The sequence below is a fragment of the Watersipora subatra genome, chromosome 1, assembly GCF_963576615.1.
Source record: "Watersipora subatra chromosome 1, tzWatSuba1.1, whole genome shotgun sequence".
In the NCBI taxonomy this organism is placed as follows: Eukaryota; Metazoa; Bryozoa; class Gymnolaemata; order Cheilostomatida; family Watersiporidae; genus Watersipora; species Watersipora subatra.
In genome coordinates, this window is record NC_088708.1 from 17,179,142 (window position 1) to 17,201,741 (window position 22,600).

Genomic DNA, 22,600 nt, shown 5'->3' on the forward strand with positions numbered 1-22,600 from the left:
ACTGTAATACCATTCTGTGAACTTCTTGAACTAGTTTTGTCTTGACTGAAAAGTGTCTAGATATGACGTCAGTCCTTCATACATACTTTATTTCAAGAAACTTTGTCCAATATAATGTATGCAAAAGTCAAAAAGAATGTGAAACAGAATTTTTATGTACAAAATACATATAAGCAGACTATGAAAATAATACTATGTATACCATAGAATTTCGCTTCGGAATGTTGAATAAAAAATTTCAAAACGTCAGGTCTCAGCATGACAAATTCAATTATACGTCAGGAAATAACCACGCAATTATACAGAAAAGAGTGCACTACTCTCCAAAAGTATGCATAAAATGCATAATTATTTTATAATCACAACTTGTTATGAAACGTGAAGCACCAAAAAGGCTTGAGCCTGTAGACAGCGGAATGGCCACAATGATGCTTCATCCTGACAGTTTCATATCAAGAACTATAACTCTTGGAATGTTGTTATAAATCAATATGCGGAATGTGTTTAGAAAATCAAACAATATAAAACAGAAATTAAAAGAAGTGATAATGTAAGAGAGATTTTTATGTGCCCATTAGAAGTGCAGTCAAACTGATCCAATGTATTGACCGCCTTGAGGAAGCTCTCACCCAGGTAGCTTTCATATGTCTGCAACTCTGGGGCGACCTCAACCAATTTTACCGTAGAATCAGAGAAAAGCAAATCGTCTTGGTCAACTCCCGAATCAAACATTGTAAAATATGGATCACTACAACCAAAAGTACAATTTTTAGAAACATAGCAACAATAGCGCCTATCACAACAATTCTCTCGTATCAAACAGAGAAATACCAATTGCGCAGTAGGGTGAGTACCTGTCAGAGGAATAGAACTGCTGCGCATAGTTTAGTAAATTCCAAAATATTTTTCGCTCCTCTGCTGATCTGTATCCAGCAGCGACGACAGCCCTCGCGGGTATCTGCAAAACAAAGAGGCAAAGGCTGACAATGAACAACTTTGTCAACTTTACTTAGTCTAGATAACATTTACTTCAATCTTCCACCTTACCTTTGCCAAATAACAGTTACTCCAACTTCCCAGAGCAGCTCTCTTCCCATTTTTGCAGAGGAGCTCATAGTCATCTGATCTCCTGTTTCTTGCCCAGAAATCAGCATTCCTTCCATCAGTGTTGTCCCTGGGAGTCATGTGACGTACATAGGCAACATCTCCAGCATCTGCAAAGAGAGCACATTCAGAGTCATAGATAGCAAATTTTACAACTGGACTGAGATGGCATCACCAAACGCATGAAAGAGAAAAACAAAACCACAATATCATGACAGTTATTTATTTACCAATGCAGCCAAACGGAAACTTCCAATTGCTCAACAGGAATTTTTTCGAGCCAAATGTTAACAAACAACAGATCATCTTATTGTCAAAACCAAACCTAAAATGGAAACGACAGCATTTGAAGTCATCAGTAAGCTACGTACTTTCAACTAAACACCTGAAGGCACCGCTATCTCCATAATAAAGCTCCCTTGTGTTCCTCTGGCACCTGTCCATGCCTCCAGCCCCACAGTTCTCACACAAATTGACTGGATTTGTACCAGCTTTGTTGTAGTGCGAGTCAAGAATACCAGGAACGCAACTTCTCCTGAACAACTCACCTACAGCAGAAGTACTTCACTACAGCGGTTAAAAGCAACTCATTAAGTGAATGTGTTACGATAAAACTTGCAATATTTGAACTTGATAATTTTCTATTGTCAGTCACAAAAGTACCGAGACAATATTTCGACTGAAGCTATAAAGTAATTACTAACCAACTTTTTTCACAGCCTCGCATTTTCCAGGAGTTATCTGCCCGGTTTCCATGAGAGACAGGACTGGGTAGATCCAGCCCGAGGCTGACCGAATGCTGCCATGGCAAGAATCTCGTGCTATAAGGTTGAAAAGGGTTAGTTTTGACTCAGTTTTCCGTGACACAGCGACAGCATAGTAGAAGCTGCCAGTATCTCCGTAGTTTTCATTAGCTATTGGTACTAATCCGTAGTACCTGTAACAGACAAGTGTGCAGATTGTCCCCATAAAGCATACAATACGCTCATTTTGTTGAAATTGGCAAATTGCTGTTGTACATCCTCTAATGTAATTTACAAGCAATTTACATCTCTTAAGCCTGGTTTCCATATACGTCGCAAAGCACCGGCGACAGCACCGCAGGCTATTAGCAGTGAAATGGGAACCTACGCGCCGGGTACCGCTGGTAGTTGCCGGCCGCAACGCTAGAGTTTAGTGCTGCTCAAATTTCGCGAAGAGCCGCCGGCAAAACCTTCCGGAAAAGCCCTGTACAGGTGACGGTCAGCATTATCGAAACGGTATTGCGAGCGAACATTTTTATGCCTTTATTAGCGATGCAGCTTATGTGAACATAAGCCGCCGAGCCTAGCGTCGCAAGAATTTTGCTGCACAATATTGCCACCGGAGTCTCGCAATTGAGATGGAAACCAGGCTTTAGTTATTAAGTATTATCACAAGCTAAATGCTAAAACAGATAAAAATGACACATACTTGCCCGCCTCATACACATCTCCGGCGTCTAAAGCAATGATGTCTGCATCTCCTTCTTGGATCTTGCGCATACAGTTCTGCGTTGAGTTATCTAGAATGCAGTCCATTTCAGGCTGAAACAAAACAGAGCGATACAAAAATTTGGTCATGCTTTTTATTGGTCTGATAAAAGATTCCCAAACCAACAAGTAAAAACTTACCCGAAGATTCTTAGATTTGAGAGCAAGTAGCATGTTCTCACATTTTCTCATTTCATATTCAGATACAACACAAAATCTGACTGAGGCAAGAGAGCAGGTCTGGAGAGAATCTATTTTCTGTTGAAAGATCCTTCCGTCTATCAAAACAATAGAACTTTAAGTGCCTCACCAACGGCGAGAAGTACCAAACTCTTTAACACTATTTTTAGGGTAGCTTGTATACCTAGCTGAAACTCGGTATTGCTGAGGCAATCAAAGCAACTGGCAACTGATAAAAATCTGCATGATACAAAAAGTCAATGAAAGCAACATCGATGTCATTCATACAAGTTTTGCTAGCCTAATTAAAGCTAAACTGCTAAATCCCCAAGATTTGGCCTTGTTCGACTCAAAGCAATTGGGCCTTTTTGCTACTAAACAGAGTTGAAAACCACCACTTTTAACAAACACACCTTGACACCAAAAGAAACTTAATAAACAACCTTAAGAAACAACGCCTGATAGAAATACACGAAGCTCGCTATCTTAGTTCAGCGTTATTCTTTATGAGTTATAGTAAAAACGAACTCGAAAACACATAAGCGATAAAATCTTAGCCTATGACAAAGTTGAAGTTCAGCAAAATACGTACTAAAACTTAGCTTAAAGGTTGACTTGCAACAAAATTCACATTACAGTTTTTTAGTATCAAAAGATTCACTATGTCTTACTCTGTTGTGTTGTAGATGCAACTTATGTGGAAATGTGATTACAAGCTCTTAAACGTTCAAAAACGAACAATTAATCGCAGCCATCACGAAAACGCCGTAGTTTGGAATCTCTTTATTTCGATGACGTTGTCAAACATTTTGGTTATTGTTTTGACACGTGATGTTCTCGCAAAAATTGAAAGGCCAATAAAAGGCTCAACATAAAGCATCTCATAGCACTAGTTTATGACAAACAGTTCGGGTTCTACTGCAAAGCCTGTATCAAATATAGACGCTCGCAACTTTACCGTTTCGTTTCAGCTTGGTCTAAGCGTCTAGTCGTAATCTGATCATGTGCCCCATACTTCCTGCCAAATGACGCGAACAATTTCTGCAGTATTTTTCGACTATCGCAGTCGACCAACAGGCTCGTCATGTTTATCAGAAGATGATATGCACTCCTTTGAGCTGAGGTTAAAAAATTCAACGAATTTTTACTGTAGGTTTTGAAATATCAGGGCTCAAAGTGACAGCATTACAATGACGATGAAATAGACGCGCAAGACAATAGACATGGTTTTATAGAATGCGTGAAGTACATTTGTGAAAATATTTCAATGAGGTTGCATGAAGGTGTAAACGGAAGCCATCGTGTTCAACTTAGTGTTCGTGGAAAGGGATTCCGATCTACGGCGGTTTCGTGATGGCTGCGATTAACTGTTTGTTTTTGAGCTTTTAAGAGCTTAAAATCACATTTCCACATATTTCGCACCTACAACACAGCAGAGTAAGACAGTGAATCTTTTGTTACCAAATAACTGCAATATGAACTTTGTTGCAAGTCAAACTTTTAAATGTCTATTTAGTAAGCTAAATTCATTTAAATTAAGTTCAATGCTCATGTTATACTTCTGTCTTGAAGGTACGTACTGCACGTAGTACACTGTAATGTTACACTTTCTTGCAGACCATAACCACGAAATACACTAAAGTTACTGTAGGTAACTATAGCTACTAAAGTTAATACATTGTTTGGTTACTAATTTTTAATACGTACAGTACTTATGTAAAATTTGATGATTTTTATCAGGGAGTGTTGCATTAGATAATTACTATGAATTTCTATACCATCCTATATGATATTTTCGCCTTCCGATGCCAACACATAAAATCATTTAAGTGTAAGCAAAATAGTTTTTCATTTTAATCGAAACAAAACAGACTTTATTTAACCATTACTTATTAATTATTTCACATTACAGTTAAACAACTTTACAGTTGTTTAATATTTTCTCCTAATTTATTTGAACTGCTCAAAACACTTTTCTCACGATATGAAGTTTGAAAATTAAAATGGTAAATGTTGTTATAAGTTGAATTAAAATAATTTTTTTCTGTAAAATCTGTTTTTATTACCCGGACATCCACCTAATATTTACATATACAAGCAGTTAGCTGCACGCTATGAAGAGTACATACTTATATACGAATAGCCATCTCGATACTCCTTCTTTAAATTATTAGCAGCTGAGCTGACGATAGAGTTGAGGCCATAAGTGTAGTTGGTGTTGAAGAGTGTAAAACGATCAGTGTTTCCTGGTAATGGTGCAGCAGTGGTCGCATTTCCAGCAGAGCCAGAATTCGGCCCTCCAGAGTCCGACAACGGGGGAAAATCCATTGAGAGTCTTTCAAAAAACTGCCTATCAACATAGTCAAAAATAAACAAATAAATAAAAATGACATATGAAAACACTATCAGGATTGCGCCTGGTGGCGCAGAGAAAAAATAAGAATTGTAAAGTCTTACTAACCTGTACATCTCCTGATCCTGAGCATATCGGGCAGCAGAGGTAACCATGACATTGGAGGGGGCGAGGCCCCAGCTACACGCCTCGTATGATCCAATTTCTTTAGTACCTCCAGCAGGACAGAGTAACATGTATTCCTATGAAGCAGTAGTGAATTACATTAGAAATCAAGAAATGAAAAAACAAAAACATTCAAATATGTTCCACTACAATGTATGTAAATTATCTGTTCCAAGAATGTTTACACGACAGGAAATTTGTTATACTAACAGTAAAATACACGTAAGTAACTTAATCCATTCCAAGATCTTCCCAAACTCACCCTTTCGCCCTTCAAAGTGGAAAAAAAACTAAACTTAACTTCTTAAATTGATGACTGTACAGTAACTGCAGTTATTTATTATTTTGTATCAACAAGGATCCATGATTACAGTAATTTCACATTAAGTTAATAGAGCGGACACTGTCAATGTCAATTTACGTCTATTTTTTTATTTTTCCTCCTAAGCAATGCCTATACTGCAATGGAAAAATGTCTAAAATAAAATGAAAAAATATGTGTTTATATAATAGATATCTCAAATATCCATATACGTATGTCAATTTCTCCCCCAAAGGCATCCAGACAGCAAACGAGACTTCTAAGGCTAACTATCATACCCTCATTATTATAACAGAACTTGAGAGCTTGCACCGATTTAACGCTTTAGTCTATATAGAATTTTCACGTAATGCAATGTACAACCTTAACATAAATTTTTTTTGCATTCAGTGGAATTTACATAAAAGGAGGTTTACATTATAGGGTAATCTACCGTACTAAAAGGAGGTTTACATTATAGGGTCATCTACTGTACTAAAAGACAACTAACCTCTGCTAATATAAATAATGCAATGCTAAAAAATACATCAATGGTTTTATACGTTGTAAGAATAGACCCATTGTGTATGTTTCCATGGTGCACAGTACTGCGAAGCAGCCCTCTCAGAAGTCGAGGGGATTGTACGTTTCCATGCTGCACAGTAGTTTTCAGCAAATTAGCCAGAGAAGAGAAATTGTATAAATCGAATCGCCTGATGGAGAAATAGAATCGATCACGGATACCGAACGTCCGAAATGGTCTTTTTATGCTTCTGTCGTCATTATACTTTTATTTACAATACACATTCACAAGGTTTTACAAACCTTAACACAATTTTTACAAAGTAATATATTTTTAACAAGTATTTTTAAGTAATATATTATTTAAACGTTAATTTAAGACTTGCCACCTATTTTTCGAAAAGTGTTGGCATCGATAACAAAGTCCAGGAAAGTAATCACCTCATCATCCTCGTGGGTGCAGACCATAAGTAAATTTAGGTGAAAGAAGATCGGACGAATAGACAAAAAACAAGATTAACGGGATAACATTGTTACTAGTTCACGGCCCTCGAATAATCCGTCTCCACGGCATGAGAGCTATGCGCAGTCACTGCGCAGCAGCTGTTTCCTTGCAATAAACAATGAAGAGCACAAGCTAGACCAGCTTACATCAGGGTTGTAGGCAGCTGGTTCTCCGTGATGTGGTTTGGTCAGATAGTCTACATCAATGGAGCGCATAAAAGCGACATCAGCCTTGTTATCCTGCAAGCACAAAAGTGGCCCTTCTCCGCCAGCATACTTATCCTTATAAGTGCACCAGTCTGCGCCAGTTGAACCACACTGCTGGCAAGTGGATACAGGGTTGTCTCCTACAAGGCATAGAATATTTACCACACTATTCTGTATAAAATGTAAACATTTAAAATTTCAAGTACTTTCTGGTGTTTCAGAAAAGCATAGGAAGTGCATATACTTTACCGAATGGATTATTATAGCTGTTTAGAGAACCGGGTGCACACATTGAGCCGAAAAATCCTGCAGCAGTCTTCACATCAACATTGCAAGTGGTGACAGGCATGATGCCTTGCTCTGCCATGAGGCTCAAAGGAAGGGTCCAACCAGCGGCCTCCCCTACTCCTGCAATACAAGAGAAACTTTCTACCAACTCAAATTATCCACAATGTCATTTTCTACACAAGATACGACCATACAATTTTTTAAGAATAATAAACTCTTGCGGCATTTCTGCATGGAAACTGGAGAAAATGTTAATATTCAGATGTGCAGACCTGTAAATATAGTTTGTTTTATTGCCATCTCATATATGACCCTTTTCCCCAGTGCAAAATGAATTAATTATACCTATCAGTAATACACAATCATTTATATAGATACTATTTTGGTCCATTATATCGACTGCATAACAGCAACGACTTTCTAATTCTATCATTCCTGTCAGTGTCACATGCATTATTACCGGAAGAACACAATCGCTTTCCCCGAAGTTGAAGAGGACTTCTAATCTCACTTGAACTGGAAATGACAGCTACAGCATGATAAGTTTCCTCTACAACATAAATAGCACCCAACTTAGTATCCTCAAATTAAGTTTGATGGAAGCAACAAACTGGAAAGCTAAATGATATGCTAGATCTTATCGATACTGTATTGTTACTAACCATCATCATCATAACGCTCTGCGTTGAGTAAGGTTGATACAAAATTTATACTCGCATAGTACGCAGTTCCAGCATCAAGATTAACTACATCAGCCTGGCCATCCTCAATTTTTACAAGACAGTCATAACTGTCTTGAGCTGTCACGCACACAACAGAGTTGATGTTCCGCCCTGTTTCAGTTGTTGGATAGTTCCTAGCAGCTACTTCTGCTTTAAGCCATTCGCATTTATCTGCTTCTTTCACTGTTCGAACACACAGTCGCAGCTCTACAAAAAAAACATTAGGCAAAAAGTAAATATTAGCTTTAGGTTTATGCGATGAAATCCTAAAGATTGAAAAACAAAATGCATTCTTCTCAATTTCTAAATTACAGAATATAGTGAAAAAAAGTGCGATCATATACCGAAATGAATTAAAATACACATAGGCACAAATACACTATGCTTCAGACATACAAAAATTTACATACTTCCAAAGTAGGTCAAAATTAATTAACTACACTGTACCGCGTAATCCTTTGACATTGATGGAATTAAACGTCAAAAATGTTATCGCTGCACTGTGATAAAAAGTTTAATTTCAACTACCATAACGAAATCTTGAGCAAAATCAGAAATTTTCGTTTACTAGATCAGGTTAACCTTGCTTTCGATTATGAGTAACGTAAGTAACGATTGTCTTATAAATATTTTTTGTTAACAATGCTTCATCAAACAATGAAGACAGTATTCATATATTTGTTGAAAAACACCTTACCTTGACTGTTTGTAAATATTAGACAAGTGTGGAACAACAAAAAGATGAAAACGAACAAACTGTTAAAACTCGAAACTGTTAAAACTATCATCTTGAAATAGCTCTACAATACGCCACTATTGATAGCTACATTTGATCAGCGCTTGATTGGTTAGCTGCTTTGGAACTGTAGCTCCTCACAGACATAGAATTATTTTATTGGTAACACGCAATATGCGTACATTCTAGACTTCTCAGTTATAGAATTGTACAACCTGAAGCTATGTATGCCACAAGCCTTGAACGTTGTATTGGGTCAAATGTAAAAATATCGTAATTGTCAAATATTTTTTTTAGCATTTCGATTAAATTTTTTTCAAATTTATTTTTCAAAAATCAATAACTTACTTTTTACCATTAACATTATATAATATGTAACTATTAGTGTGGGATCGTTGCACGCAGTGTGCTGCTCTTCGTTTTCATAAAAGTATTGCAAGTGCATTGTGCTGTATACTCGGTATCAGATTGAAAACATGGTTTTGTCACATTCTACGACAAAAAGGGACAACTCGTAATTATTGATTAGCCACGCCCACATGTGTTAAATTTGTAAGCGCGTCCGTGATTGGCGAATAGTTGCAAGGAATAACACCATCTGCAAAGAATTCACGGCCATTACCAAACTATCGCCAGCCAATTTCGTGTTCTTTCAAAACTTGGACCACTGCCAGGAAAACCATGCCTTTTTCAAATGCCTGATGGTGGGGACAGCAAAATGACTATGGTCAGTTTAGTGGCGCTGTTGGCCTACAAAAAATAATTCAAACCACAGAATGTAACTAATATTATCTATCCGTATTTTTTAGTATTTGCCGAGTAGGAAGGGGTCGAACAAATATTTGTATACAATGACATGCTCTTTGTGCTTGTTGTAACCACTTGGTTATAATGGTTTAACTTTTAAGTACTTTCTCTGTGTTTTAACGTGAAACCCGGTAAATTGTGACTATTTTGGCAGGAAACCTAATTGTTAGTTTTATACACCTTAACTTATATGGTTATTACTCGTTTCTCTTCAGATTGAACGCAATCTTGTTGAATCGTTAATTTATATATTTGGTGTAATTTACTTATGATTACTTTTTACGTGAAAGAACTATATTTCTTGTAAGCTAGTTACATAGTTCATATTTTACTGCATCTCTTGGGCAAAGGTAGAGTCTTAGTAGAATTCGATAGTGAATTAATATAGAAAAGCAAGAATTAATAGGTTTGTAGTTATGTGATTGTTTCTGTATGCACATGTTTGCAGTTAAGGGCTTAGTATGGCACCTGTTTAAAGGTTGTATCATTAACACCGGTGCAATGGTAAATATTGGGCCTTTCCATTAGATATTCTCATTACTTTCCAATTATGGTACCACCTAAATGACAAATGTTTTTGTGTGTCATAAACTACATCTAGTTTTGTTGAGGCAATAATGGACTATTCAGCTGTTGCATCCATGTTCAGTCTGATGGGCCGGCCAACCAGCCAAATCAATGTTGGATAGGCCTACCTGTGTCAAACTTTTTGTATGCCGAAGTTAGGCTTACAGTTTTATGCAAGAAAAAGTAACTTAGCTGGTAGACGCTCATACAAAATTTAAAATGTTTTATTTATGCATAAATCTAAACTATAGTTTAGTTCAGCTCAGAAGGACTAACCATACTTGTCGTTGCTTGTGGCTTTAGATTTGTCTGTTCTACATTCCCTTTGAGTCTCTTTTTGCGTACTAATGAAACACATAGCTCATCTGCGCTCACTTGTAATATTAAGACATGGCCTTCAGCATCTTTTTTCTTAGCTTTGGTTCATTCAAGCCTGGGACTGTCTAAGACACTATCTTAGATGCTTAAGAATACTTAATAACGGTTAAACCATGTCGGCTTGCTATTTAGATTGTCTATTTAGACTGCCAAAAATTGTCTCAGACTGGTTCATTCTTGATAATGTATATATACATTATATGTGTATATATATATTTAGAAAAATTATAGAAGTTTATAGAAAATTTAAAAGCTTGTCGGTGGTACCATCACAATTATCTATTGTAACAAAACAATGTATGTTAAACATCATTTTTGTTTGGCCCTCTTCCTTTCATCATGGTATTTAAAATATTTTTTCTCTTACTGTGCGCTATTCTATATGTTCATGTTTCTTGCCTTGACTGCCGTTCAAGGTAAAGAAATTAAATGGAAAATATGGCACAATTTTAGTGAAAGTAGGCCATGAAGAACGCTCAGGCAATAACATACATGTATAAATAATAATTGTATTTCTATCTCAGAATAACATATAGAGCACACTGGGATAAACTGCATCAACCAGTTCGCATCCATACCTTTTACCGGGTTCATGGAATATGCCGTTAAGTTTAGCAGAACCAAGCTTTTCATTTTGACTGGGACCAGCTTGATTTGTTGGTGAACCATTGACTTCGACGGCTCACGCCAACACTTTGGTAACTTGATGTGTGCCAAGTCTATATTTAACATACAATTAAAACAAAGTAGGCCTAATGGTTGCAGCCAAACAAGATGTTTAATATTCAATCGCAGTCCAACAAGAGGTTCATCACCTATTGTCTATCCTTTTGACTAGTCTCAAATTGTGCTTACTAGTTGCTTGCTTTGCTGGGTCAAGCTTTCAAGCAATTTAGACAAGCATAATTTCATCATGTCAAGATAAGTTAAAACGGATCCTTTCATGTGGCTTATGCAAAAAAATTTAGGCAATGCTTATTGGAATTCTTATCGAATTCTTATCTTGAATCCTTACAAGAATCTTTGAAATAAACATACCATAAAACCTCTAATTGAACGCCATGGTGCTCTATTTTTAACCGTTCCTCTTTAGTGGCTGTCAATTGGAGGCGGCGTTCAAATAGAGGCTGGCAGTGTATTCTTCAAATGGCTCTTCAGAATTTTGGGAAGATAAATTTAGCCCAATTATAAGCGACGCGAATGTCGCCTATATTTTGCCCTCTATTTCTGGTTGAGCGATATTAAACCTTTTGTATGCAACAAATCTGCTAACTTAGCTCCGAATTGTCAAATATCTCTGAATAAATATGCATCAAAAAGCCGAGAAATATCTTCACTAGTTGATATCTATTGCTTGCAATTGACCTGCGATGATATTATATAGCCTGTGTCCTTCTTTGCAATTTGTTGGCATTTTCAATGTTTATTTCGTTCCAAATTTCAAGACATATTTTTATTTTATATCTATATTTAACAATGTTGCATAAAAGCTCATTGCACTCATTGATATGTTTGCTACAGTTTGCAGCCAAAACTAGCTTTTTATGTGCAATAGAAGTAGAGTTATGAGCATTGTAAGCCGTGTTAAGATAGCCGCAAAGATGCTATTAAATAACACGCTATAAATCTGCAAATGATACAAATATATATTCATGAAATGGCTTCCAATACATGTTCATTAGAATTTTAGTAATGACAAAGCAAAGGCTCTCGTTGTTGACTCTTTAAACTGAGAATTATTGTTTGTAAAAAATAAAAACATGTTCACCTCCCTCGTTTTAGTGACAAATAAGTAGCAGGTTTATCTGGCAAACTATCAGTACACATAGTTACTTTGATCAGTGCTAAAGTGTGCTCATTGTTTAGATTGGCAGAAATGAGTGTGGTTATGTAGAAGTTGCGTAAAAGGCATGTCTCGAGTCATACTCCATGAGTAGGTATAAAACACTCTTTGTTTACTCTCTTGCTGTCTTAATAATATGCAATGTTTTACAAAAGGTTTTAAAACTATTTGAATTTTATACTGAATAATAAAATATGTGTATTTTTAAGATTACTTGATTGGGTAGAAAAAAGGTATGCGATTAGGCCTATATTAAAAGTTAATACATTGTAGCCATAGTTCACTATTACAAAAAAGATGTCTCAATTTGGCAATAAATTGAATTGCATTCAGGTGCAATCACTCCGACATACTTTTCAATGAATGATGCAAAATTTAAACAAACAGTTGGCTCTATTTGCGAAATAATATCCAACATACAATGCCTAAAGTATCATGAAACATTGCAGTTTAGTAAATCTGTATTCTATATACCCAGATACCTTTTACATTGTTTGGTCGTACGAATTTCGAATAATATTTAGTAGCGCTTCATATTGCCCTTTCTTAGTTTTACAATCACTGATTATAAGAAAACTAGCTTGATTAGTAGGAGTGATGAAATCGGAAAAGGGCAATGCTTTCCTTGAAATTGAGGCAAAGAATTGTAGAAATTAGGGCAAACTCGGTTAGGTCTGTTTTTTAAAAACTGAGCAGTTCAGTAGTTATTGTGCAAAAAAATGAAAGCTATGCAAAAAAAGAAAGCCCCAAACAAGTGGAATTGCAGAGCTGGATGCGCCGAGTAAATATAGCTTGTGAAAATGTCAATTTTAAAAAGAAAAACTAAGTATTGGCATCGTTCTATCATTTGCGAATGTTCTTGATGTTTGAGGTGATCTGACCGTCAGGATGTTTTGAGATTAAAATTAACAAAACTTGATCTCGGTTCAAACGCTAAAAAAACGTAGAAAATGACGTCATTAGTTGTTATCGTTGTGATACTTAATATCAGCTATTGTGTTCAAGTTTCAGCATTACACGTTTATATTCTGTCGGTCTCTTCGCAACTATAGACATCATAGTTGCACTTTCACTTGATCTGAGTTTTTTAACAACGATCAAGTTTTATCGATTTTAATCTTGAAGCATCCTGGCGGTCAGACTACCTCAAACATCAAAAACAATTGCAAATGATAAAAAATGCGAATTGATTGATACTTTATGGTAGAATCAACTAAACGTTTGTGTATTTGTGTATGTTCGTCTTTAACATAAGAGCCAAGTGACAATAATATCGTTTTTGTGATTATTTATTTTTGGCTTTATTTTTTATAGATCGTTTAACTGTTTTTTATACTTAAGTTTTTACTTAGTTTCATTTTATACCATATTTGTTTTGGTACTATGTGTATTTACCTATTTTGGACTGGTGAATAAATTAAACGAAGGGCAGTATGTTGCTTTAGCAATATTTGTTGCAACATATGACGGTTTAAACGTACGAAGCATATCTGGGAACAATCGCAGAAGCAACAAAATTTCCATCTATTCATCAGACATATTATTAACCTACTAGGATGATAGTAGTTCTTCCTCTAGTAAACTTTTTCCTAATTTCTTTTCGCTGCAAACCTATAATTTTTCTTAATTAATTCGTTCATGTGTGTGGCATATATATTAATATTGATAAACCTTCAATAGTTATTAACAACTACCGGACTTACTGTAAAACCTTTAATTGAACACCATGGTGCTCTATTTTTCAACCCTTTCTTCATGGTTGCAGTCAATTAGAGGCGGCGTTCAAATAGAGGCTGGCAGTGTATTTTTCAAACGGCTCGTCAAAATTTTGGGAAGATAAATTTAGCCCTTTTACGGGCGTAGGGAATGCCACCTTTATTCTGCTTTTTTTTGGCGGAGTGATATTAAACCTTTTAGATGCAATAAGTTTGCTAACTGACCTCCCACTTGTCAAGATCTTTGAATAAATATGCATTGAGAAACCGAGAAATATCTCTACCAGTTTATATCTATTGCTTGCAATTAACCTGCAATGATATTTCAGCCGGTGTCCTGCTTTGCAGTTTGTTCGAGCTTTCAATTTTTTATCCATTCTAAATTTGAAGACAATTTTATTTGATATCTATACTTTCCAATGTTGCATAAAAGCTTATTGCACTCATTGATATGTTTGCTACAGTTTGCAGCCAAAACTAGCTTTTTATGTGCACTAAAAGAGGAGTTACGAGCGTCGATCAATTGAAAGATCAGATCACTGCAATGATGTTATCAAATAATATGCTAAAATAATATGCTATAAATTTGCAAATTTATAAGTGATATAATGATAATCTATCAAATGCTACGAAGATATATTCATGAACGACTGACATAAATGACCCAGACTTATATTACATGCAGAAAAAAAGTTCACGTTTTTAAAACAAAAATATTTTCATTGTTTGCTTGGATAGCTGCATTCTGATTGTTGCTTTCGATAGAACGAACATCTTGTATTTGTCCAATATGTTCCACAATATCTTCTGACCTCAACTCTTTTTCTGCACTGCTGAACTAGTCGATATTAGCGTCCAAACAAAATTTTTTGGCACAGCAAAACTTTTACGCGCTGCCTTTTGCTTTGGAGTTGGACAACGATTGAATTGATTGTTATTGATGTATGTTATTGACACTTTTCTGCTAATCCATTGATATTATGGGTTCATAAGAATCAAAGATTGTCAAAGTGGCGTTCAAATAGACGTGGCGTTCAAATAGACGTGGCGTTCAAATGGATGTGGCATTCAAATGGAGGTGGCGTTCAAATGGAGGTGGCGTTCACATAGAGGTGGCGTTCTCATAGAGGTGGCGTTCACATAGAGAGTGGCGCTGTACTGTTACCTGTCTCTCATAGTCAAATGGAGGTGGCTTTCAATTAGAGGTTTTATGTATATAACATTTGATCGATAACTTGATGCTGAATGTTATATCTAACATTCAGCATGAAGTTCTTATATCCAATATCCTATTGATTTGAAGTTGATCAAAGCTAATGCAATATTTATTCCTGCTTATCCAATTCACGCTTGATATTGAAAGAAATTACGTGCCCCAAGAATTACCAAATTATTACCTTGTGTTTTCTCACAGTTATGTTGGTACTTCATATTTCTAGCAGAATTACAGATGGTGCTGAAACAAATCTTTATTCTTTACAGGAGGTTACAATTATAAATCTGTTTTTAGTATTTTGTGTCATTAGTGCCTCTTTACATTTAGTTCATTGTGCTATAAGCACGCTCTCTTGTAAATCTGAAATTAAGTAAAAATTTGATCACTTTTCTTAGAAATTTTTGTAATTGAGTTTTGTGTATTTCAAATACTGTCATTTTATGTTCTGGTCTTCTGAATTGCTGCCAGAAGAGCTTGGCGAATTTTCTTGTTTTCCTGCATATACCGCACATTGAAGCAACCTCTCTGATGAGGGCTGACTAACTTTAATTACAGTACATTTTTGACAAAACCATTTAAAATGATACATTATGTGATTTCTGGTAAAATACTGGCATAGTCTCCTTGCATTGTTTGATCAGAAATAATTTTGTGTGATTGGTCAATCGTATTGTGATGTAGTGTCATAATTTTTTTTAAATCTTACAATCTGTGCTAAGATGCTGAACAGGCTCATTGCATTAGGCTAAGCATCATTGTTATAAAAATGTAACAAAATGGTCCTTGAATTGTTGAACTGAACTCTCACTTTTATTGTCCGCACCTGCTTAGAGATTGAAGTTGCATTTGTGCACATTTAAACCAATGCATTGATACAGGTCTGTTTCAAACCATCAAGACAGTTTTTTATCGGTTCGAATGATTTTTTGGTTTTGGCTAAGAATATTAGGTACAATCCTCAAGTCCCAAAGATATAGGGATTTACAATTAATTTTAATCTGAACTTGGTGTCTAAGTTTTACGTTTGTCACTTTTATAATCCGCATCAAAGCACTTAAATAAAAGTAATGTTTTGTTAAAGGAAGAATATAAAAATCATTTTACTAATAGCTCCCCAACTGAACCAATGTACATTACGCGTATCTATACATTTCAATCTCACTGAAATTAGGTTCTTTAGTATTACTATTTTAAAGACCGCAATAGTGGAACTTACGAATAGTTTTATTTGTAATAAGTTGCTTATGAAAGCGTCTGTGTAGAAATCTGCAGATTAATTGGCACACAAAAGCTCTCAAAGGTGTGAAACATGCAATTAAATAAATTATAACTTGGAGTAGCTAAGTAATAAAAAACCCTGGTAATTTATGTTTTAATCTTCAATACTTTTGGCATAGGCCTGAACAAGTAATCTGTCATTTGATGGTTTTTATAATCACTGTCAAAAATTCTGAAAAATGCAAAGGTTGATTCATACCCAATTATATTTTTATGCAAAAATGTGAGCATTTAATCACGCCGTATACCGCTAATCCACCTGCACAGATGATGGTCTTGTCTATTCGGTGAAGTCTAGCAAGAGTTAACCTTGCAATGTTATTTTGCAATTACATGTAATTATTTCCCATTTGGTGACTTAGTCTATTATGTTGTGAAATTTGTCTAAATATCTGTGCATCTCCATTGTCTAAATGTTTTGTAATGATATATATGAGCCATGGTCTGCTCAATAAAAGCAGTTATATATATAATATATATATAACTACTTTTATTGAGCAGACCACTTTTATTGGGCAGACCATGGCTCATTTTTATAGAAAAATATATTTTACTTTATGTACCAGTTTTAAATAATTTTACCTGTTTTGATGATTGGATGCATCATCGTACGCTATTACGGATTACCTCTATTTGGGAGATGTATATTCCATGTTGGAATGCCTTCATTGCTTGAGTTGCCCTTGTATGAGAGTGGCTAATGATTGTGGAGTTTGAGATATTGTTTTTGCATAAGAGCTAAATATTCATATATAATTCTTTCGTTGTTAGAACTTAACATGTATTAATTCTATCCACTAGTGGCTCACAATTGTTAGCTTCCTTTCTGATTCTAATAGGAGCAAAGTACTGTAGTTAGTTGTTCATATTTGTGAGCGAACTTGATGGAGGATTAATATTATAGCTATGGCTACTACATGATGCAGACCTCGCATCACTTTTCTACACTCTTTGTATACATTTTTAAGTACTAGCATCGCCTTTTACAAGTGACTAGCATGTATAATATTATAGATACTAATAGCTTAAACATTGTGTTGCTGCATTTTAACATATTCATCAATATAAATATACCTAAATGATCTCCATGGTAAACACCAATTCGCTTGCGCTCTCGCGAACAAATGTATTAAGCAACTACAGAAACCTTTTTAATAATGAGTCCCCATATAGTTGCATGTTACTTGTAATAATAACAAGATACTTGGTGATTGCGAATGTAGGGTTATAAAGTCCGTTTAATTACAATTGTATCATTATTTGACACTATGTAGGAAATTCATCTAAGACTGATATGTAGACGTCAATAAACCTAATAAAGATTGATAATAATCACTAATTGCTAATACTGTAATCACTCTCAGCAAGATGTAAGATTTAAACTTGAACCATTTCCTGTCTCTATAAAAATACATAATGCAAAAACTGGCCAAAGGACCATTAGGACTGTTCTGAAATTTTACTGTTTAAAGGATGAATGTGAAGGCACATTCTGCGATTGGTCCTGCTCTGAACTAGCCAACCACTCTTTGGTGTATCCTGCACAATGTCATTACTGCGCTAGCATGGTAAAAAAAGATCAACCAAGTTGTTTCATTTTAGATATTTGATATTATGGTAGGTCAACAACAATCTGCGTTGCAGTCTGTTACTGCATCTGAGAGGGCCATCAGCAATTTTTGGCTTGTTGGGAGTTGTTGGTTGTATGATGATGTAATGTGTCAAAGGCAAGGCAACTCCTCTAACATTTGTTTGACATGGTTGCTTGCCAAGTTTTAACCATAGATATGGTGTCAACACCTGCAGATCATTGTTGCTTCTTTGATTAAGCGACTTTTCAAAGTTTAAAGTTGTACTTGATCATATTCCCAGTACTTTCATCGGATTTGGTTATCATATCACACTAGTTGTTTAGTTGGTTGGGCTTCTTGTGAAGTTGCGTAGTTGGCTTCAAACTATAGGATAGATATTTGCTGCCTCGATATAGCGCTGCGCTTCGCACTATGTTGTGCTGGTAGGTTTTGCATACAGCGGAAAATAAAAACCTTGTTTGTGTTGTAGGCTAGTGTTTTTCAGAGGAGTTATTTAGACTTGGCACTAACTGGATTAGCTTATATTGAGTTATCTTGTTTATAATTGCTCTTACGTATCTCAAACCAGTTATCACCTTGGAGATAGTTTTCATTGTTTGCTCATCGTGCCCACTGCTTCTATATTTGTCATATATATTGGAAGATCCATCAATATGTTTTGATGTGCCATTTATTCGATGCATAGTCAGTGCTTCAAATACACAATTTTAGTAGTTTTCCTATCAACAGTATCAATGCTAAAATATTCAAATTTTGCTGTAAACTATTTTTTGTCAGCTGGTTTTCTGTTCATGAACAAAAAATGAAAATTAAAATTGAGAAGTATATTGCTCATTTTGCATATAACTACACATTTGAACCATCTTCTAGTAAATGGAGCCATCACTGTGAGGCTTGAAGCATAAACGCACACCATTCCTTCCTGGTTTAAGCGGTACTTATCACACATTTCTAGTTTTTATAGCCTAAATAAGCACTACAAACCTGTAGGCTGATTTGCATTATATGCTTGGTGAAAAAAATTGAAGCATTGCTAGATTTTTGTTTCAGATGCTCACCGGTTTGATTAAATCAGTCACTACAATTTTCCGAATTCTGATCTAGATGTCAGGCGATAATCTCTTTTTCATTATCAGTTTGTATATCTGAAAGGAAAACACTGTACTAGCCAGCAAGTCTGATTACGTCAATCTTCAACAATATACTCTGATCTCAGTTATGGTCAGGTCTTGCTCTCGAGCTCTATGGCAAAAGAATTTCCTATGGCCGGTTATGTAACTCTGTAGGAGCTACTCTAAGGAAATTGTTGGTAAGAAAAAGTTCTCGGCTGTACCATGTGGTCGGTTCTGGCATGATTCAAGTCAAACAGTAAAGATAGGCCTAGCGTTCAAAACGGTTATCAGCGATGAACTTTTGTTTACTGAGATTTGTGTGCTACTCGTGTCATGTTTACTCATCACTTGTAACCAAAACTGTACAAATTGTAATCTTTCGTATGACTTCATAATGATAACGAGTAACAATTGACTAAACATCGTTGTTTTGGTTGTTTCTACGTGTTGGTCAAAGGAAATAGGTAATGTTGTTCATCCGATATTCACCTCGTCGATATTCACCTCATCGATACTGTCATACCAGCCACAGAGATTTTTATAACAGTAAAAATGACATACCATATGTGATTAAGTGAAGACTTGCTGCTGAAAAATGACATCGGTTGCTAAGCATGAAGCTTAATCCTTTAGTTCAAGCCCTTCCCTCAGTTTGCCAATCTATATTTTGACCCGTAGTTTCTACATATGCTGGTCAATCCGCATTGAAGTGGTGATTGGTGCCTTTTTAATTTATGATGATTTTTGCATGATTCTTCTACATGTATTCATCTGTGAGCCTATTTCTACAGCTGATGCATTTAAAGTTAATTAGCCTTGTCAAGACAGCGTCAATTACTGCTATTTAAATTTGGGCATTCCCATAAACTAAAATGGTTAATATTTCAAAGTAATCTTCTGCAGGCTCTAATCTACAATATTTAAAAATCATTGTGAGCCAATAGGATTTTGTTGAAATGTTGTTTTTTTCAAATGCAAAAATTAAAGCGGATAGAAAATAGTGAGGTTTTTGCTATCAAAATGGTTAGTTAACACTTTTTTACCAACATTTCTTGATTATTAACATATCTTGCCCAAGGTTAGAGCATTATAATATCTAATAATCATGATTGAGTTTTCATAGCTGACCCTTTGATATATTTACATTTCATTGAAGTTTCAAATCTGTAATCACGTTTGGCAATTCACTTGAGCTTTTATAATAACTTTTTAATATTCAATTATGTATCATTGATATAGCAAGTTTTGTATAAATAAATTCGTAATTATTGTTTATTTGTTGTTCGTCAGGAACGAATTGTTGTATGTGTTATTTATCAGGAATGAATTGTGGTATGTTCCAAAAAGGCAGATATAACAAGATTTACCCAGAAAACATTTGATCAATCCTATATAGATTATGCCACTGTCTTTACGCTTCGCCAAGCAATTCATTTGTTATATCTTTTGATATCTGATAATCTGTAGACCATCCAAATTTTACTCATCAATTAGTAATAAAGGAATTTTCTCTGTTACTTAAAAGCAAAATCTGACTCCCAAATTCATGGCTCAGTTTTGTCGCACCAGCTTAAAATCTCGTCACAGTAACATCACATTCCATACCAAACTAAGTGATAAATGTTTAATTTGATACATGTCTATGACACCAAACAACTTTGACTCAGATATATTGGTTCATCTAGTTTTAGGTAGTATCATCATTCATTTATTCTTAAGCGGATTATTACTATTATTATTAATATCTCTGCCACTGTGGTGAGTCTAGGCCAGTTTAAGCTATCACGACCACCTTCTAAAATCCGTAGAAGTTGTATTCGTAGTGACTGTCACCTACACGTATTGAGCGGTGTCTCTCAACTTCACTATCCCTGCGTTTTCCATTTCCGTCAAACTCCCACCAAGATGGCCAACAGATTTACATAATTACCGCTAACCATCTGCTTTTCACGAGGTATTCACTACTATATTTGATAGTGGTACAGTTGTCACTGCGCAGTGTGGCTTGCGGTCAGGCATTGGTGTGATTGTGCATAAGTGCCAACGTTTAATGATTAATACCTAACAACGTTGTTTTTGTTTATCCTGTTTCTGGTTCAAATAGCAGGAGCATTTATCTACTCGTTTGAGATGTGGAGGGAAGGGCTATTTGTGGTATACTTGTTATTGATAGTGATGCTCACCGATTTGGGTAGTACACTCGGCTCATCAGTTCCCTCAGAATTCCTCATCCATTGCTCAATATATATGTCTCTATGGTAACGGTAGGTTTTAGTTAACAAGCATTTCGTTATTCATGCGCGGTTTAGCTTGTTTCACAAGGCAATCTAATGCTGGCTCGTGAATTGTCTGTCAGTAACGTTAGGCTTTTTCTGCACAACCAGTTTATGATTTCGGATACTGATCAAAGCATTTGAGAAAACGTTGATAGATAGATGGGTGATTGATGTGCTATATCAAACTGTCATCTCGCTTAATGGCTCTCCCCAGTGATTTACTGATCATCAGTTGCGCAACTAACTAAATTTATTTTAATATTCTGTCATTATTCATGGATAAATCAGTCGAAAGTCACTGTAGGACAAAGAATGGTTCACACAGATGGAATAATGTGAGAAATACGTATCTGTCATTTCAAAGAGACGGAAAGAGGTTTTGTAAAATCTGACATCAATGCTGACACGCAGGCGTTAAGCATGCTATAAATTTGGGCCGTACCCTCCTACGATTAATCCTCCGTATGGATTATCTGGCTTGGTCATTTACTGCGGATACCTGGATAGATTATCATGCCTCGGACAATCAGTAGCGTCCAGCGTACGCAAAGTTAGGCCTTTACAGTATGTGATGTGCAATTATAGTATCATTAACAGTAGTCCTCACTTCCTATTTTCATTGAACTCCATGTACTAGATTTCACTTTCTATTAATCCTTTATCTTTAACGTCCATTACTGGTCATGTACTATGCCTACGTATTCTTTCTCACATAAAGAAAAGTCCATAACTATGGCGTGAGGTTATGTAAGGTGGCTCATTTATGGACAAGCATGGCCATAGCTGGTCTAATGCTGCCCATAACAGCACTCCGATGCCATTATGAGCGAAGATAAAACTAGGCAGCATTGTTGAGATGGCCATTCCACGTGATATTACAGAGAAGTTTCATGCCTCGGCCATGATAGAGTTAGCCCAGGAGCTAGCCTATAAGCAACTGTTGCCTCATCAAATGCTCATCTGCTGTGTCTGAAAACATTGCTTGCTTTGCTTGACAGCATAGTTGATGGTTTAATCAACACTGCCTTCTGCTTCTACCTCTTTAGACCTGCCTCACAATTGACTATTATGTGGCCTTGGTTAACATGATCGACTGCTCAGCCAGCGACTGTCCTCTCCACATTGCCAAATAAACACTGGGCATAAATTTTTGCTGTCTGTGCTGCCATTTGCAGTAAAGCGCTCGGTTCCTTCTGCTTCACCGCTTACAAAAGCTTGCATCA

The 22,600-nt window shown here is 35.8% G+C and overlaps 2 protein-coding genes across 2 annotated transcripts in view; one reads left to right on the forward strand and one right to left on the reverse strand.

The window, feature by feature from the left end:
• Positions 1–68: 68 nt before the first annotated feature.
• LOC137394223 (transferrin 2-like) lies at positions 69–8,701 on the reverse strand. The gene is made up of 14 exons (XM_068080947.1): positions 8,555–8,701; positions 7,798–8,064; positions 7,596–7,685; positions 7,097–7,255; positions 6,788–6,987; positions 5,257–5,390; positions 4,925–5,145; positions 2,757–2,893; positions 2,557–2,669; positions 1,809–2,041; positions 1,476–1,652; positions 1,048–1,214; positions 855–958; positions 69–748 (listed from the first exon to the last, which is right to left on the reverse strand). The coding sequence occupies exons 1-14, from the start codon at positions 8,643–8,645 to the stop codon at positions 505–507; spliced, it is 2,337 nt and encodes a 778-aa protein (XP_067937048.1). The 5' UTR covers positions 8,646–8,701; the 3' UTR covers positions 69–504.
• Positions 8,702–9,194: 493 nt separating this feature from the next.
• LOC137385910 (nuclear factor 1 C-type-like) overlaps positions 9,195–22,600 on the forward strand; it is a 57,812-nt gene continuing 44,406 nt past the window's right edge. Inside the window, exon 1 of the mRNA XM_068072520.1 lies at positions 9,195–9,320. Coding sequence (XP_067928621.1) covers positions 9,288–9,320 — 33 coding nt within the window. The 5' untranslated portion in view covers positions 9,195–9,287. The remainder of the gene's footprint in view (positions 9,321–22,600) is intronic.

Bases quoted from the DNA above. Each gene is read 5' to 3' on its own strand.
- LOC137394223 (XM_068080947.1), bottom strand. From the start codon at position 8,645: ATGATAGTTTTAACAGTTTCGAGTTTTAACAGTTTGTTCGTTTTCATC. The intron at 2,042-2,556 runs GTATGTGTCATT...TGTCTGTTACAG, and splicing joins GATGTGTATGAGGCGGGCAA to GTACTACGGATTAGTACCAA. The intron at 959-1,047 runs GTAAGGTGGAAG...TTTGTTTTGCAG, and splicing joins GTAACTGTTATTTGGCAAAG to ATACCCGCGAGGGCTGTCGT.